This window comes from Microplitis mediator, chromosome 4 (genome assembly GCF_029852145.1).
Source record: "Microplitis mediator isolate UGA2020A chromosome 4, iyMicMedi2.1, whole genome shotgun sequence".
NCBI lineage: Eukaryota > Metazoa > Arthropoda > Insecta > Hymenoptera > Braconidae > Microplitis > Microplitis mediator.
Genome location: NC_079972.1, coordinates 15,854,090 through 15,872,977, shown reverse-complemented (window position 1 = coordinate 15,872,977; position 18,888 = coordinate 15,854,090). Strand labels below are relative to the sequence as shown.

The 18,888-nt window shown below is 28.7% G+C and overlaps 1 protein-coding gene and 1 long non-coding RNA gene across 6 annotated transcripts in view; one reads left to right on the top strand and one right to left on the bottom strand.

Moving 5' to 3' along the window:
- The window catches only part of LOC130666680 (uncharacterized), a 349,416-nt gene that overhangs the window by 26,462 nt on the left and 304,066 nt on the right, over nucleotides 1–18,888 (top strand). The window lies entirely within an intron of this gene.
- LOC130666670 (tyrosine-protein phosphatase 99A-like) overlaps nucleotides 272–18,888 on the bottom strand; it is a 159,939-nt gene continuing 141,322 nt past the window's right edge. For 2 of the 5 annotated variants that reach the window (XM_057467869.1, XM_057467871.1), the window contains 7 exons: nucleotides 15,584–15,775; nucleotides 14,340–14,620; nucleotides 12,472–12,728; nucleotides 11,141–11,424; nucleotides 8,980–10,369; nucleotides 8,010–8,145; nucleotides 273–7,932 (listed from right to left, as the gene is read on the bottom strand). In XM_057467869.1, the coding sequence (XP_057323852.1) occupies nucleotides 7,414–7,932; nucleotides 8,010–8,145; nucleotides 8,980–10,369; nucleotides 11,141–11,424; nucleotides 12,472–12,728; nucleotides 14,340–14,620; nucleotides 15,584–15,775 (3,059 nt within the window). In that variant the 3' untranslated portion in view covers nucleotides 273–7,413. Of the gene's footprint in view, nucleotides 7,933–8,009; nucleotides 8,146–8,979; nucleotides 10,370–11,140; nucleotides 11,425–12,471; nucleotides 12,729–14,339; nucleotides 14,621–15,583; nucleotides 15,776–17,686; nucleotides 17,896–18,888 lie in introns of those variants that run through there. The other 3 variants (XM_057467872.1, XM_057467867.1, XM_057467868.1) reach the window with 3 other exon arrangements.

The following is an 18,888-nucleotide window of genomic DNA, read 5'->3' as shown; positions in this document are numbered from 1 at the left end:
ACAGGAGCAAAGTTACGGGCCACTCTTCATAGATAATCATCTCCACCCATGTCCGCCCAATCCTCATATGGATCTGAACTCAGAAAATAAATTCTTTTTAGGACTCCATAGGGCTTTTTGTACTAGAGGGCATCGTAATGAACAAAAAACGTTTATATTGTGCTGGGTTATTTCCAACAGGAGCAAAGTTACGAGCCACTCTTTATAGGAACACATGGACAGCCTTATCCTCACCCATCTTCAGTGGGAATCAATTAAGAAATAATTATGATCTCACACAGTAATAATATTTATATCATTCTATTTTTATTTAACTGCACGTGAAATATTTCGTTACAAATCATTATATTTAAATTTAAATATTAATTTATTAATATCTGAGTTTTTATAGATATACTTATACAATTTATAAATAATGATATTTACAATGGCTATTTACAATTACTGCTTGGAATGACGAACGTATTAAATAAGAATGTTTAAACCAACGTTAAATCAAGTGACAGTTATTTGAACTTACACAATTAATTATTTGGCCTGATGATGTTAAAATAAACATCTTTATACTTGACTTATACAAAAATTCATCGTATATTCATTGCGCATTATAGTTAACTAACGTTAATTACACCGGCACACAAAAAAAAATAAGTTCTCTGTACTTTTGACGGGACCGATTTATTCCTATGTATTTTGACCCGCTGAATCCGAATCCGAGGTCCGTTTAACCCGTACACCCTCAGATTTTTAGAAAACTTAAAAAAACCTCAAAAATACACAAAAATCGACCGTTTTTTTAATTTATAAATTTTTTTAACCCTAACTAAGCATGATTTTTATGTATTTCGGTCCTCCACATACTAACCTGAAGTTTATTTAAAACATTAGCCATTTAAAGTTTGAGTAAATTCCAAAAAACCCCAAAAAATTGCAAAAAAGCAAAAAAATTCTTAGTGTTGTGATGAAAAAAATTTTTTGAAGCATATTAAAATTTTTTTATGTTTAAGGCCAAAATATTTTTCATATATATATCACAGATCGATCAACATGATTTCTTTTATTTATTTCGATTTAAAAAATGATTTTTGTTATACCAAATTTTATTTTTTTCGATTTTTTGGGAATTTTTGCCAGTTATTTAAAATTTTAGAGATGTCTGAGCCATGGATGTTCGAGAATTATATGTGACCGATAAACATACATGAAAATAATTATTTATTTAGCCCTATAAAATTTTTTTCATCACAATACTAAGAATTTTTTTGCTTTTTTGCAATTTTTTGGGGTTTTTTGGAATTTACTCAGACTTTAAATGGCTAATGTTTTAAATAAACTTCAGGTTAGTATGTGGAGGACCGAAATACATAAAAATCATGCTTAGTTAGGGTTAAATAAATTTATAAATTTAAAAAACGGTCGATTTTTGTGTATTTTTGAGGTTTTTTAAAGTTTTTTAAAAATCTGAGGGTGTACGGGTTAAACGGACCTCGGATTCGGATTCAGCGGGTCAAAATACATGGGAATTAATCGGTCCCGTCAAAAGTACAGAGAACTTATTTTTTTTTGTGTGCCGGTGTTATTAAATTTCTGCGTCTCAATAATTATACTTATTATTTTTATTATTACAAACTACTGCGGAATCATAAAAATTCATTACATCGATTTTCGATTTTATAAATACGGTAAATTATAGTCACAAGTATTATATTTCCACGTTGCTGAATTACAATAATTTCGGATCAAATTAGGCAGATATTCAAAAGTCAATGGCACAACAAAATATCTAAATGCATTTTTTGTCCTTTACAATTTATGTTTGTGTGTATTTTTTTTGTGCAATATATATGTTAGCTTATATTATTAGTTGGTCAATACAGTATGATAAAAAAATATAACAGCAGAAAAAATTTAAATTAAATATTTTTATAAAGAAATTTTAATTTTTGAATTTCTAATTTGAATTTAAAATTTCGAGCGACCTAAAATTTTTCTTTCACTGAATTAATATTTGACATTTAAATTACAGGTGGAGGCAGTGCAATAAATATATCGATACTATTTAATTAAAATAGTTATATATTTATCATTTAGTAATCATGGCATCGCATCATGATAATTACTAATTATTAGATTGATAAAATAATTATCGAACAGATAAATTGTGCAGTGTAACATCTATAAATATATTCATATTTAGATTTATTAATAGCAAGTATCGCTTCAAAATAACCAATCGATGAGGATTTCGCGACACGTAATCTCATAAATTTTATCATCTCAATCAATAGATGAAATTAAAACTCAATAATTATCATTATTAAAACGGCACATGCTAAAGATTTTCTTCTCTTGAATCATTACAATTTTTGTTGCGTTTCACTACTTTTTAATTGGCATTACAACGGAAAGATAAATCGACTTCAGTCTCATTTATATTTTATATTATCGATTGTTACAATATCAGTGTTTTCATTTTTATCATTATCATTATTAATATTTATTTAATTTTTTTTCATATATGGTGCAAGCGTGTGCCATTCCACAGACAGTATGCTGACTAGAGTCTAATATATATTTATATATTTATTTATATATATATTAATTATATCTATTCACATCTATGTACGTCGTTTTATAAATTCCTTAGTATATACATTAATATCAATATATATTTATGCATACACATGGTAATGTTATAATTAAAAACACACGTTACGGAATGTGTCAACTGGATTATGGAAATGTTAGCATGTGTGCTTTATTTTTATATAAATATCCAATTTAATATATTTTTCTATCGAGTATCATAATTATTTATCAGTAATAATTAAAACATTTATTTCTTTTTTTACCATAAAAACTTGTCGCTCAATAAGTCAGTGTTAATTAATTTTCAATTTTTCCAAAAAGTTTTGATTATTTTTATTTATTCTAAAAGAAAGAAATTTTGAAACTCTAATTTTATTAAGAAAAAAATTTAATCTCAACTTCAAGTCATCAAATTTCGTTGAGAAATGATAATTATTACACTGTAAAAAATCACCGGGGTAAGTCCAAGCGGTGTAGGTGTTAAAATTATCGGTGTTAAATTTACCCCCAAAAGCGGTGTGAAAATAACGCCGCCACCCGGGTCAAAAATAAAACTTGATTTAGACTTGGTTTACTAAGTCGAAATTTGGAGCCGTTTTTTACAAGACAAACTCGACTTTTTTTACGGAGGTATGAAATATATTAAGTTTTCGCCTTGGTTTAGACTTAACTGGCTTACTTAGTCACGATTTAAGACGAAAAAGTTGAAATCAAGTCGAAATTGACTTGGTTTAGACTTATTCGACTTAAATTATAAGTCGAAAAAGTCAGAACTAAGGTAAAATAATTTTGATATATTAAGGCGAAAGTAAGGCGAATAAATGACTTTTTTTCGACTTGGTTTAGCAAGTCGAAAGTAATGTGAATGACTATCGTGCTCAAAGTAAAGACGAATAAGTTGAAACTAAGATGAAAAAAGTTCAAAAAGTTTAAAAAAATTAAATTTAAGTCGAAAAAGTCGAGATCTTATCAAAAAATCGTCGGCAAATCGATAACTTCAAAAGAAAATAAGGCGAAGCGAGCCTGAATCAAGTTTTATTTTTGACCCGGGCACCGGTGTAAATATTCTGTACCGGTGTGAAAATAACGCCGCCACCGGTGTAAATATTCTGTACCGGTGTTAAAATATTTTACTTTGTGAATATTTTTACTTACTCGATCACTATACTTATTAATAAATGATATTTTTTATTAATTTTCATAAAGAACTGACATTTTTTGTGTTTTACAATCTTTAAAATTAATACTCCAAGCGTACGCAATTTACCTCGCTTTTACACCGGTATTACTCCGTTTTTACACCGGTTACCCCGCTTTTACACCGGTGTTACTCCGTATTTACACCGGTTACACCGCTTTTACACCAGTTACCCCGCTTTTACACCGCTATTACTCCGCTTTTACACCGGTTACCCCGCTTTTACACCGATTTTACTCCGCTTTTACACCGGTTACCCTGATTTAACACCGGTATTTTTAACACCGGTGAATTACTCCTCCTACACCGGTGTAATTTCATTTTTACACCGGGCGGAGTTAAAACGAGTCCATTTTTAACACCGCTCTTTTTACAGTGTATTATAAAATGAAATAATTTAAAAAATTGGCAGATTATTTACTGCCAAAGTGGAATAAATTTTTCTTTCAACAATACTTCGCCAGCAGAATATATCAAACGATAAATATGCGCGTACATAAATACGTAATTAAATGGACATTCAATCTACATTTACACGGATTATAATAACGTATACATAAATTCAACTACTTGTTATTATTAAAATTTTTAATTTAATTTAAATATTGATTACGAGTAAACTCCGATTGATTTTTAGTTATGTGGCATTTATAATACAAGCATCGCATGACAGAACATATTCATTATACTATTCAATTATAGTTTATCATAAATACTATTTTATATATTTATATTTATATATATATTTAATTTATATACTTTCTAACAATCAACGGTTATCAGGATTAGGACATTCAACAAACCAATCGTTACGATTGTAATTCATACACAACAATCATATTTATAATTTTATTTTTATCTTAAATATTATCAAACATTTCGACAAAACATTTATTTTAATATTTAAATCGTTATATTTATCTATACTTGCTACTGTATTTATAATTTCAAATCAAAGTTTATGTTCTTTTATATTTTTACGTCGTGGAAATTCGAATACGTACAATGGACAGATAATATTAATTACTCGTTGATGATTTTTTAAATATATTTTTTATCATTTCTTTGAATATCACGAATAAAAAATTGCATTACCCAGTCCCTCTGCATAAGTAATTGAATTTCTAATTATCATTTAAAACTCTGATTATAATAATGCGTATAAAACGATTATTTATTTTTTCAGTCTTTTGAAGATGCCCTTTATCGGCATGTGATTGGAATATCTAACAAACTAATGATTAATTTTATAAATTAAATATTATTGTATATTAGGGTGGCCCAAAAAAACCGACTAATTTTTTTTTTCAAGTCTCTAATGAAAATTTGTTGGTTTAAGATGTTTTAAGACGCCTTTCCAAAAATCAGCTCGATAAAAAATTTTCAAGAGGTCGCTCACGAATTTTGAAAATATCAAAAATAATCGAAATTAGGATTTTTTTGTTCTAAATTTCTTCTTTCTCGTGGCAGCTATAGTTTATATTTATGAAATCATGACTACCCTGAAAATTTCAGCTCAAAATTAAAATATTTAAATGTCGCTCAAGAATTTTGAATGTTTCCGAGTACTGTCTCTTGGATGTTTTCGAGCGACCCTTGAATATTAATAATAAACCTTCTCAATTTTTTTACCATCAATTTGTATCATAATGAATAAAAATACAACCCGAGAAATATAAATAATAAGTTATTTACATACTTTTTTATTTTTTAATTCAATTTTTAGGTTTTTTTGCTTATTTAAAACATACCCAATTTTATTGTTTAAGACTGTCCTGTATGTTTTCGGTTATGCAAAAGTTATATTTAAGTGAAATGACAGTAATTGAGTTATAAAAAAATACAAAAACTAATTCAAAGTATGAGTTACATATTATCAGTTAATATTCAAAATTCTTGAGCGCCGTTTAAATATTTAAATATTGGGCTGAAATTTTCAGCATAGTCATAATTTTACAGATATAAAATATTGCTGCCACGAGGAAGAAAAAATTTAGAAACAAAAAATCCGAATTCCAATCATTTTTTATATTTTCAAAATTCGTGAGCGACCTCTTGAAAAATTTTTATTTAGCTGATTTTTGTAGAGGCTTCTTAAAACAACTTGAACTAACAAATTTTCATTAGAGACTCGAAAAAAAAAAATAGTCGGTTTTTTTGGGCCACCCTATTGTATATATTAATAAAATAAAAAAAATTAATATAAATTATTGATTTAAAATATTTAGTTGAATGTCTTTTTTTTCATGAAATGTTTACGGTTTGGAAGCAACAGTCATTAATTAAATTTAAATACTATTATTATTAGTATTAAATATTTTAATTTGTAAACCCTGTTAATACGATTTTTGCTGTTTAAAATATTTGTTTGTTAAAAATTCGAAAATTAATATTTCATTTCGTTAGCTAACTCGCTTGCTGATTAGCAGCCGAACATACGATAATTACCGAGTGATTTCGATGTCAATCAATGTTTTATAATCTGAAAATTATACTGTTATGGCATTAGTAAATAAGAGAAAGAAATAAAGTATTAAATTAATAAAAAGTATAAATAAATCGAATGGCTGAACAAGAGAGGGCACTGGCACAGGAGTTTGATAATTTATAAAAAAATAAAACTAATAGTAATTAAAATAAAAATTAAAAATATTATCATACACGCTTATTTACAGCTCTCTAATTTTACAATAATAATAATATAATATCATATGACGTATAATTTTGTTAATAATCATTTACCTAATATCTTTGGCAACTGGTTTTTCTTCTTTTTCTTTTTTTTTTTTTAACAGATGGTCCGTAATTTATTTACAGAATAAAGCATTTATAATTTCTCTTTAAAAGACACAAACTCGATTTAATAATTTTTTCAAGAGACTAGTGGATGGCTTCAATACGTACTGTTGGATGTTAATTATCTAAATTATTTTTAGGCGAATTAGACCGATATATTTAGTGTATTACTAAATACTAAATACGTCTACACTGTAAAAAATCACGGGGGTAAGTCCAAACGGTGTAGATGTTGAAATTATCGGTGTTAAATTTACCCCCAAAAGCGGTGTAAAAATAACGTCGTCACCGGTGTAAATATTCTGTACCGGTGTTAAAATAACGCCGCCACCGGTGTAGATATTCTTTACCGGTGTTAAAATATTTTATTTTGTGAATATTTTTCTCCAAGCGGACGTTATTTACCCCGCTTTTACACCAGCATTACTCCGCTTTTACACCGGTTACCTCGCTTTTACACCGGTATTACTCCGCTTTAACACCGGTATTTTTAACACCGGTGTAATTTCATTTTTACACCGGGCGGAGTTAAAACGAGTCCATTTTTAACACCGCTTTTTTTACAGTGTATGTGTCTAGATACATTCGCCAAAATCGAAACGCGATTGACCAGTCATAGCAACATTATTTTTTTTATGAGTTACTCTCATTGTTGTATAGTAACCGTGCCAACTATACCCAAACTGATTAGTGTAATCATTATTAATTGCTGTTGGGTTATTCGTGTTTGTATTTATATTTATCGAATTATTATATAAATTGACTGGATGCTCCAACAAAGTACCATCAGATAGTGTTATATTTTGAGCGTGAGACGCGGAATGCCTCCATCATTGAGGAATAATAGCACATGTTGATTCCATACCTTCAGGTGGAATTCGCATATTACCATTTGTAATATAACCATTTGGATCTATAGGTACACCAGCAGCAACACCTCCAACTACACCCGGATGATTGACATAATTTTGATTACGGACCGGTAATCCGGCATTGTCTGTTAATATATGATGATCGCCGTAATCTGCGCAGCCATCAATTGTCGGACATCCACGCTCGTTGTTGATATGGCTCAGATGATTTTGATTATTAACATAATCTGTTGCATATTCCACGGGCATTTCAACCGATGCGTACTCATGAATACCAACAACATTTTTTACTGGTAGTTGTCCTACAATATGTTGTTCGCCGACTGTTGGGACTATTGTTGTTGTTTTAAAGTTATTTCCATCGTTTGGATTTATACAGTTCACATGACCGTTCGTCATCGTGTATAAGTCCGGCTCGACACGTGTTTTTGATGTCAATACTGACTCTAAACATTTATATACCAGTACATAATCCTCCTGGAAAAATATATTTATGGTCATCAATTATTCATCGTCATCATAATCATAGAGTATAAATAAATTTAAATATTTACCTTTGATCTGAATATTCCAGGTCTCTTCATATACAACAATTTTGAAAACATATAAATGTCGGCACTTTTTTCAAACTCTATTTGTTTCATCAGTGTCGTTAACAAAATAAATAACGCTGCTTCAATACCGCCATACCTAAAAATTAAATTGCCAAGTTAATACATAATTTCAATAAAAAAATCGGTCTATAGGTTGACCCTGCGGGCCAGCCCCAAAACTTCCCGCTGTTTTCGAGCTCTTCGAGCTCGCAAATACTTTTGTCTGCCATTGTTTTGTAAAAAACCATTTTTTAGCATTTCTTTCTCCCACGATATCTCGCGAACGAATTAACCGATTTTGATGGTTGAGGTGGCAATCGACGCGTTTTATCAAGTTCTGAAGCTGATCAAATTTTGAAATTGATTTATTTAGCCGTTTTTGAGAAATTTCAAAAAAACCAAGGAAAAAATTTTTTTTGAATTCTTTCGTCAACGGTTTCTCTTGAACGAATGAACCGATTTTGATGGTTGAGGTGGCATTCGACGCGGCTAATAGAGTTTTAGAGCTGATTAGATTTTGGAATCAATCCATCGAGCAAATTAAAAGTTATCCAAATAAAACATTTTCGAAAAAATTTTATTTTTGAAATATCTCTGAACGCACCCTACCGATTAAGTTCAAATTTTTACGGCTTCAAGACATTAACAAGCCGCGTCGAATGACACCTCAACGATCAAAATCGGTTCATCCGTTCAAGAGTTATGAATATTTACATACATACATACGTACGTACGTACACACATACATACACTCGGACATCATCGTGAAATTAGTCAGGATAGCTTCCTAGGACCTCGAAACGTCAAAATCTGATTGAAATTCGGTTTTTGCAAATCGGATCGAAACCAATAACTTCCGGAATTTTTGAAAATTTACAATTTTCTTAGCGGGAAGTTAAAAATAAAAAAAAAGAATAGTAATAATAAATACCTATCCATAACAACAATGGGTCCATTCTGATATTCTTTATGAAAATCTTGAATCATAGAAACAAATGCCTTGGGATTGTCATTGTGCGGCCACAGGCCATTATGATTAACAGGTCCTTGTACAATACGTGCACTTAATTCATAATCATCCTGGAGCGAACGTATAACAACTTCTCTCAAGACAACACCACTGACAGTTTTTTTAATAGCGCATAATTGTACGCGAAAGTTGTCTGTTTTCAATTCTTCGCCCTCGTTCGGCCAAAATTCTGGATACTCATTGTCGTCGCATTGCGTCAACATAACAATAGTTTTCGCATTGTGATCCCAGAGCATTTGCCAAAATTCTTTTATTGTTGTCTTCAACGGATGCTGCGTCAAAATAAATTCACGGTTTTTATGAAAACCAGCGAACCACGTTGCATTTATATAATCACTTCCATCAATACCAGCTTTAGGTGTTAAATGTACACGTGAATTTTCAATAGGTACTATTTCTTGATTTCGATTTTTGTGCTGATTAAATGATTTACTTGATGACACTAAATTAAAATCTTTAGGTTTCCACGAGGTTACTAATTTATACTGCATCTCAATGTTATTCCACGGATCAGTTTTGTTATTTTGCGGCGACAGCATGTCCTGTACATGCTGCAATAAGTTGTCAATTGGTGTATTTGTCTCACCGCTGTCAATGGCTTCTTGTAGTGCGTCGTGAATAAATATATACTGCTCCTCTGTTTGTACTAATGAATAACGTTGGGTACGTATATGTTTCAAAAAACCATATACATTTATTTCGCCTTTACATTTAGCTTGTTTAAGCATTGCATCGATTACAATGTAAGCACCAGTACGTCCAACACCAGCACTGCAGTGAACAATAATCGGTCCAGCTGATGGTGGATTAGCACTTGACGATTTTCTAATGAAACTTAACACAGGCAGCGGATGATCAGGCACACCATGGTCTGGCCAACCGGTATAATGATACTGGTACACTGTACGTTCGCCGACATTACTACCGTTCTTCTTTTTCTTGATCTTCATATGTCTGATGTGCAGTGTACGGATTGTATATGTTGCCATAACGTCTTCCTTAATTAATGTTACCTGGACATTGCCGTAGGTCTCGGTACCCTCCTTAGGCCAGTACATGTCGCATTTAGGTCTGCCACGTTCAACTAAATTTGTTATCATAACGATTATCGATACACGTTGCTCCCATACCATTCGCCAAAAGCTGTCAATCGTTCCGGGCAATGGTCCTTGTGTGCCGATATATGCACGTGCACGTTGCCATCCATCAATATAATTTGCATTTATATAATCTTGTCCTTTATTTGATGGGCTTCCATTGCATGGCAATAATCTCACTCGCGAATGATCGTCTGAAAAAATTTTTCATTTATTGTAGTGACTGCGAATAGTTTACTAATAAATAACCCGTGAAAAAATATTCTGATCAGACTATATCAGGCCTGATATGGAAATTGGCCATATCAGACTATATATGCTTTGATATAAATTGTCTATAAAAAATTACATCTGTAAAAGACCAAATTTATTTTAAAAAAATATGTAAAAAATAAATATCAATAAATTTTTATTGTGTATAAAAAAATCTATCGTGTTCAACTTTCATGACACATCTTTTCGAATACAATTTGAGGTAACTTGATATTTTTAACCTCTATAAAGGCTTATCAAATTATATCAAGTCTGATCAGGATTTTTATTCGCAGGTATATCAATTTTTATATATATATATATATATCAGACTATATAAAGTCATATCAAGTTATATCAAGCCTGATCAGGGATTTTTTTTTTAAGTATATCAAAGTATATATAACTTTATAAGGTTATATCAGGCCATATCAGGACCTATTAGAAATAAATATAACATTATATATGAGCTTATCAAGCTATATCAAGTCTGATATAGACATATCAAATTGATAAGGCTTGATCTGGCCTGATATGGCCAATTTTCATATCAGGCCAGATCAGGACCTATCAAAAATCAAATATGGACATATCAGATCATATCAGGCCAGATATGAATATATCAAAAATTTTGATATGGCCTTATCAGCTCATATCAAGCCTGATCAGAATATTTTTTCACGGGAAAATATTTATTACTAATAACAACTTACATGCAATAATATTTCCGTAACGATTTTTCGACTGATTTTCAGCGGATTTAGAATTGTCGGCTATATAAAGTTCTGTTTCTTTTGGAAATAATTCAAATTCTTTACTAAAACCAATGTCACCATCGGCATGTAATGCTGCTACATGTTGGACATATTGTGATACAGGAACAGCCGTCCTTTCACCATCTTGTTTGCTATTCTCCCATTCCTGGTGTGTTTGTACATTCCGCGGTGGATAATCCAAAAAGCAATAGGTTGTCTGGAAACATTTTCTAAAAACACGCCTGTTAAGGCGCACTGATTAATATCTCATATTTTTGGTAAATTCAATTGCACTTAAGATAATTAAAATCTAATTACATTTTTTAAAAGCTACCTCAACTAGTTACGAAACTTTTCATACAATAAAAGTAATATATAGTAATAGTTTTATGAAGTTTCGATAGAAAAAAAAATAAATAACTGGAATGTATGAAGAATTGTCTTAGAGAACTTATTGATCAAAAAAATAATTGAAAAGTAAAAATTACTTGTACGATTAGATATAATGTCAATAAACTAGTTTTTAGATAAATTACATTTTTTTCTATATCAGGTTATTGGTAACAATTTTATATTTATTGAAATAAAATTTATATTAAATTATAATTAAAAATTATGTTTCACTTCTCGTGGAAAATTTATGAATTTAAATATCAAAATAATGACAATTAAAAATTTTTGTCTATTCGGTAATTTGTTGCCGGTAAAATAAACGAGCACAGAAAATGACTAAAATAAAAATAATAATTATTTATCATTGTACCGCTTTCTCTTAAAAATATCTATTCGTATCTTATCAGTCTCAAGTTATTCACATTTCTCTTTATTGATCAAATAAAACCGGTGATGATAAATAATTTTAAAATAAATTATAACATTGAGTTAAAATTAATAATAAAAAAAAAGTCTTACGAAAATCTTTTCGATATATTTTCCATGGTATTGATTAATTAAAAAGGCCGTTAAATTAATAAATAACAAATGTAAATTTTTTGTCACGAATAAGAATGAATGTTCACGACACAAGAGACATTATCAACTGAACTGACCAACGTTCTAGTATGTGAAATGGTTAATATTATCGTTATCATAAAGACTGATAAGAAATATGTACTATCTACTTCTACAAATTTAAGGTCTGGATTTGTTATCGAGTGATAAGCTCTTAGGCTATTAGTTTAATAATGATGAGCTGATGAGTAACGAGTAATTAGTGTAAAGTGATCAGTGACACATTGAACGGATTTATAACTCAGTTAAATTAATAACTCGTGACAATAGATTCTCACCTCCACAATATCAAAGCTGTAATGGCCAACATTACCGCGATACAAACACAAATCATACCGGCAATTACACCAGTACTCAATTCTTCAGAGCTCCGACGCATTAGTGGTGGTGTTTTATCACAATTACGTGCCACTCGTTGCGTTTTTGGTTGACTACAATTACCTCGGACTACGTGATGTGGATTTATTGTGCTATTTGTACCAGCACAGACCATTATTTCGTAAATTGTATTCATAGTAAGATTTGGTATTATTATCTGAAATTAAATATTTATTCTATTGAGTATTTTTTAAATTTACAATAGTGTCCACTAGGGTGGCCCAAAAAAACCGACTAATTTTTTTTTTCAAGTCTCTAATGAAAATTTGTTGGTTTAAGATGTTTTAAGACGCCTTTCCAAAAATCAGCTCGATAAAAAATTTTCAAGAGGTCGCTCACGAATTTTGAAAATATCAAAAATAATCGAAATTAGGTTTTTTTTGTTCTAAATTTCTTCTTTCTTGTGGCAGCTATAGTTTATATTTATGAAATCATGACTACCCTGAAAATTTCAGCTCAAAATTAAAATATTTAAATGTCGCTCAAGAATTTTGAATGTTTCCGAGTACTGTCTCTTGGATGTTTTCGAGCGACTCTTGAATATTAATAATAAACCTTCTCAATTTTTTTACCATCAATTTGTATCATAATGAATAAAAATACAACCCGAGAAATATAAATAATAAGTTATTTACATACTTTTTTATTTTTTAATTCAATTTTTAGGTTTTTTTGCTTATTTAAAACATACCCAATTTTATTGTTTAAGACTGTCCTGTATGTTTTCGGTTATGCAAAAGTTATATTTAAGTGAAATGACAGTAATTGAGTTATAAAAAAATACAAAAACTAATTCAAAGTTTTAGTTACATATTATCAGTTAATATTCAAAATTCTTGAGCGCCGTTTAAATATTTAAATATTGGGCTGAAATTTTCAGCATAGTCATAATTTTACAGATATAAAATATTGATGCCACGAGGAAGAAAAAATTCAGAAACAAAAAATCCGAATTCCAATCATTTTTTATATTTTCAAAATTCGTGAGCGACCTCTTGAAAAATTTTTATTTAGCTGATTTTTGTAAAGGCTTCTTAAAACATCTTGAACTAACAAATTTTCATTAGAGACTCGAAAAAAAAAAATAGTCGGTTTTTTTGGGCCACCCTAGTGTCCACAATAGATACATATTTAAAAAAAAATAAATACTATATTGATTTGAAAAAAAAAAAAGATATGTCGAGTATTGAGTTTTCGTTTTGTCAAAGAAATAAAAATATTTGTTTTATATAAAGGGAATTCGGATGCAATCGGATCAGTGGTTACTGTAACAACGTGCATACCATAAATAAAAATGACAACTTCAATAAAGCGTTATTTTAAATTTAAAAAGCGCGTACAATATTTTATTTACGAAGATAAAAAATAAAATTGCAGCTTTTGTGAAAATTAAAATTAAAGCTTTCATTGATGTACACGGAGAAAAATGTTGGTTCAAAACCTACCAATTTTTATTATGCTGTCGACGAAACTTGAACAGGAAGGGAAGCATCCAAAAAATTATTATGCTCTTACGAAAAATTATTATGCCTTATCACAATTATTATAATGTATGGAAGTAATTTTTATTAAATCTTATCGATAAGTGTCTCGCGCGTAGTAAGTATTATGATACAGCATAATAATTTTTCGTATGAGCACAATAATTTTTTGGATGCTTCCCTTCCTGTTTCAAGTTTCGTCGACAGCATAATAAAAATTATTAGATTTTGAACCAACATTTTTCTCCGTGTACAAAAAATGTTTAAAAAAAAAAAAAAATATTCACCCCACTATTGAGATGCTCTTTGGTAGTAGGAATTTCAATTTCGTCATATTTTTTATACTGATCATTACGATACATTATGTAATAATAGTCAATGGAATTCCAAAAGGTCTCAGGACGTGCCCAGTAGACGTAAATAGCGTCGTGAGCTTGGCAAGTTAGATTAAGTATTACAGGTGCAGTTGGTCCTGCAACATCAGTCTTTTGTATAATATGATCAGACGGTTCGCCCTCATTCTTCCATGTGAATGCCTTAACCCATATTTTGTATTCAGTCATTGGTTCTGAAAAGAAAGAAAAAAATAGTAATGTAAATAAATAAGATATCACATTTATTTAAAATTGTCTTAAATTACGACTCAATGCAACTGCTGATTACAATGCGAATCTTTAAAAAGGCGTATTGACGATTTCTTAATGTAAACAATGACGCATGTTAAGCATGCCACGTGCATTAGTAATATTGTTATAACGACCATGTAGATTCAACTTGCATTTTAATATATATTTACAATACTTGAGTATAATAATAAAAAAATACTATTTCATTAGCTCGTTTTTCAAATTTTTTTTTTATTTTACTACAAAAAAAAAAAAAAAAAAAAACCATGATCCTGAAGTTAGCAGACAATTAGTAATTTTCGAATTCTTTTTTTGAATAAATCAATTACAAAAAAACAAAAACTAAAAATATGGACATGTAGAAAATTTAAAAAACTAAAGGTGCAATTTTTTCAAATATTTTTTTTTTTCGGCTTATGGTCTAAAAAAAAATCCAAAAATTATTAGACGTCTGCTAACTTCAGGATCATAAAAAAATGATCCTGAAGTTAGCAGACAATTAGTAATTTTCGAATTCTTTTTTTGAATAAATAAATTACAAAAAAACAAAAACTAAAAATATGGACATGTAGAAAATTTAAAAAACTAAAGGTGCAATTTTTTCAAATATTTTTTTTTTTCGGCTTATGGTCTAAAAAAAAATCCAAAAATTATTAGACGTCTGCTAACTTCAGGATCATAAAAAAATGATCCTGAAGTTAGCAGACAATTAGTAATTTTCGAATTCTTTTTTTGAATAAATCAATTACAAAAAAACAAAAACTAAAAATATGCACATGTAGAAAATTTAAAAAACTAAAGGTGCAATTTTTTCAAATATTTTTTTTTTTCGGCTTATGGTCTAAAAAAAAATCAAAAAATTATTAGACGTCTGCTAACTTCAGGATCATAAAAAAACCACTTACTCAAATCATTGAGAAGAAAATCAATAGTTTCGTTGTTCTTTTTCAGTGTTTTAACTTCCGTAAAATTTGAGTGCATGTAAAATACTCTGTAGCCAAGGATTATTCCATTTTTATGTTTAGGTTCTGACCATGACAACTCCACGGACGATGAATTAATCCCATAGGCTGTTAATCTCAATGGTGTACTTGGAACTGTAATTATAATAAATTTATTTTATTTAATAATTTATTGAAGACTATTTTTAAAATAATTGTTTTTTTTTTCTTAATGTCTACGCACTGGTTTCTTTAGACATGTAAATATTTTTTTCTACTGAGTAAACCCTCCAAGGTCTTTATATTAACAGTGAGTCAAAAGATGAATACTCAGTCATTTTTTTTTTTCGCAAGCAATAGACATTAAAAGCCAACTTTATGTTTAATATTTATAACTTCATTCATAATTTTACTTTCCATCAATTTTTACGAGGCTTTTTAATTTATTATTAGCTGACACTGCTATCATTTATTACATCATCATAAATACTAATTATGATAATTAATTGTTTACAATCTTTATATTTGTATCATATTTATTTAAATGTTTGTTCGCAAATATGTATAATTTATCGTTTTCGTTAACGATATTATTCATAGTGAATATTTAAAAACTTGTTAACCTTGAACTAGTATAATCATTATAAATCACAAGTAAAACGCAAAATGATTGTAAATATCTATATATATATATATATAGACATTTTTTTTTATCATTAAAAGTTGTGGGTACAAGTTCAAGTGTATTTTTTATATCATAAATTATCTAATTACTTGTCAATACAAAGATATCATTTATTTTTTTCGATAAAAATTTATTAAAACGTTTCTTTATTTGTCTTATTTTTATTTTTAATTAAATAATTAAATTTTTTAAGATACTGAAGTTAGCAGACGTCTAATAATTTAATGATCCTGAAGCTAGCAGACATTTAAAAATTTTTGAATTTTTGTTTCAATGACTTAATTTAAAAAAAAAATATAAATAAAAATATGCACATGCAGAAAATTTAAAAAACTATATGTGCAATTTTTTCAAATATTTTTTAAAAAATTTTTCATCGTCTAAAAAAAAATCCAAAAATTATTAGACGTCTGCTAACTTCAGTATCATATAATTTATGATACTGAAGTTAGCAGACGTCTAATAATTTTTGGATTTTTTTTTGGACGATAAAACATAAAAAAAAAAAATATTTAAGAAAATTGCACCGGTAGTTTTTTAAATTTTCTACATGTGCATATTTTTATTTTATTTTTTTACAATTGATTTGTTGAAATACGAAAATTCAAAAATTTTTAAATGTCTGCTAACTTCAGGATCATAATAATTTTTGGATTTTTTTTTAGACGATAAAACATTAAAAAAAAAATATTTGAAAAAATTGCACCTGTAGTTTTTTAAATTTTCTACATGTGCATATTTTTATATTATTTTTTTGCAATTGATTTATTGAAAAACGAAAATTCAAAAATTTTTAAATGTCTGCTAACTTCAGGATCATAAATTTTTTTGCGACTAGACACTCCCATTTTAATTTTACAAACGTTGCATATTAATGCCGGTTAAATATATAGCAATATAAAATTTATGAATAAAATGAAAAATATTTAATTTGATCGATAATTGATACTGAGATTTTTCAATAAAATTATATGGAATAAAGTGAAAATTGAAATTTTAGAGACAGATATCCAGGTATTGATTTTATTCAAGGCTCAGCCATTTTCGTTCGTATATGAATTTAAAGTTGACGAATCAAACTCATATTTAAAATTATGATACTGGAGTTAGCAGACGTCTAATAATTTTTGGATTTTTTGTTAAACAATAAATTATTAAAAAAAAAATATTTGAAAAAATTGCACAAGTAGTTTTTTAAATTTTCTACATGTGCATATTTATAGTTTTTTTTTTATTCAAATTTAATTGTTCAAAAAAAAATCCAAAAATTTTGAATTGTCTGCTAACTTCAGGATCATTTAAAATTTCACATAAAAAAAAAAAATAATTAATAAAAAAATAAATAAATGAAATAAAATAAAATGTTAATTTTATTTCATTACCTTTTCCATCATCAGTATCATAATTAGTGATGGATGTCGTTGTCTCGAAATTATAATTTTGAGTTTTAGCTCGAGAAATAATTGAAAAAATAACAAAAAAAAATGTAAATAAAATAATAATATCAAAAGGTTTTGGTTGAGAACCTCGATTTATCATTATTATTGGTCTCGACATTTTAGTTATTCCCCTCAAGAGTTTTGCGGGGCAGCTGTTGGACTCTGTTTTAGAACCAAATTACTTTCGTATGCCTAAAAATAATTCTTCAATTTATCCTTGACCGTCCAGGAAGTCGTAACATTTTTTCTTTTCCATTTATATTTTTAAATACCTATAATTATTAACTTTTATTCCCTCTTACTCCTTATATGATTTTGTATATTTTTTATATCCAGATACTGGTTTATCAATAGGATATCCGGTACATCTTCGACTTTTATTTTTCAAACCTTCAGATCATTTGAATAAATAATAAATTACTCCGAAGCTGCCTCAATACTGAATTTCTTCAGTTATTAATAAACTTAATTTTTTTTTTTTATTTAATGAAAGTTGAGTATTACAGGAACAGTGAGCAATTTTATTCACCAGGATTACATTTAACAAGTACCCTCAATCACTTCCTGTTCTCATTAATTCAACTACCAACTGTACTAGATTTTCTCTCTGTCTCTGCTCCAGTATAGCAACCAAAGCCCCTCCTTTTATCTTCATCTACAGTCCAGTAAAATATTCTATAATGTTCTTGTCCAGCAAAAAAACAAAAAAAAAATTAACTCCAAACGAGTGTTAATTAAAAAAATAAATTGTCAAAACTTGTAAAAATACACAGCTGCACCCATCACTTTTCAAACCACCGGAAATATTATTATTATTATTATTATAGTTTCCAAATCATCAGTTAATCTCACAGTTTATCAATAAATTGCCATTTAATTATCAACAAAAATCGGCGAAATGAAAAATGTATAAAGAATCTGACGCACTGAGGACTGATTTTAAAAACAGTAGCACCGATGACAACTGACCAAGTGACAGTAAGGCTTGCAGTCTGCACATATGTACACACGTGCAGTGCCGTATCACTGATAAATATCAAACTATTTGAATAAATACTCCAAAGCTCACACTGTACTGTGCACAAAAATTATTAACTATTTATTTAAATTATTTATTAAACTGTTTTAATAATAATAATTATCAT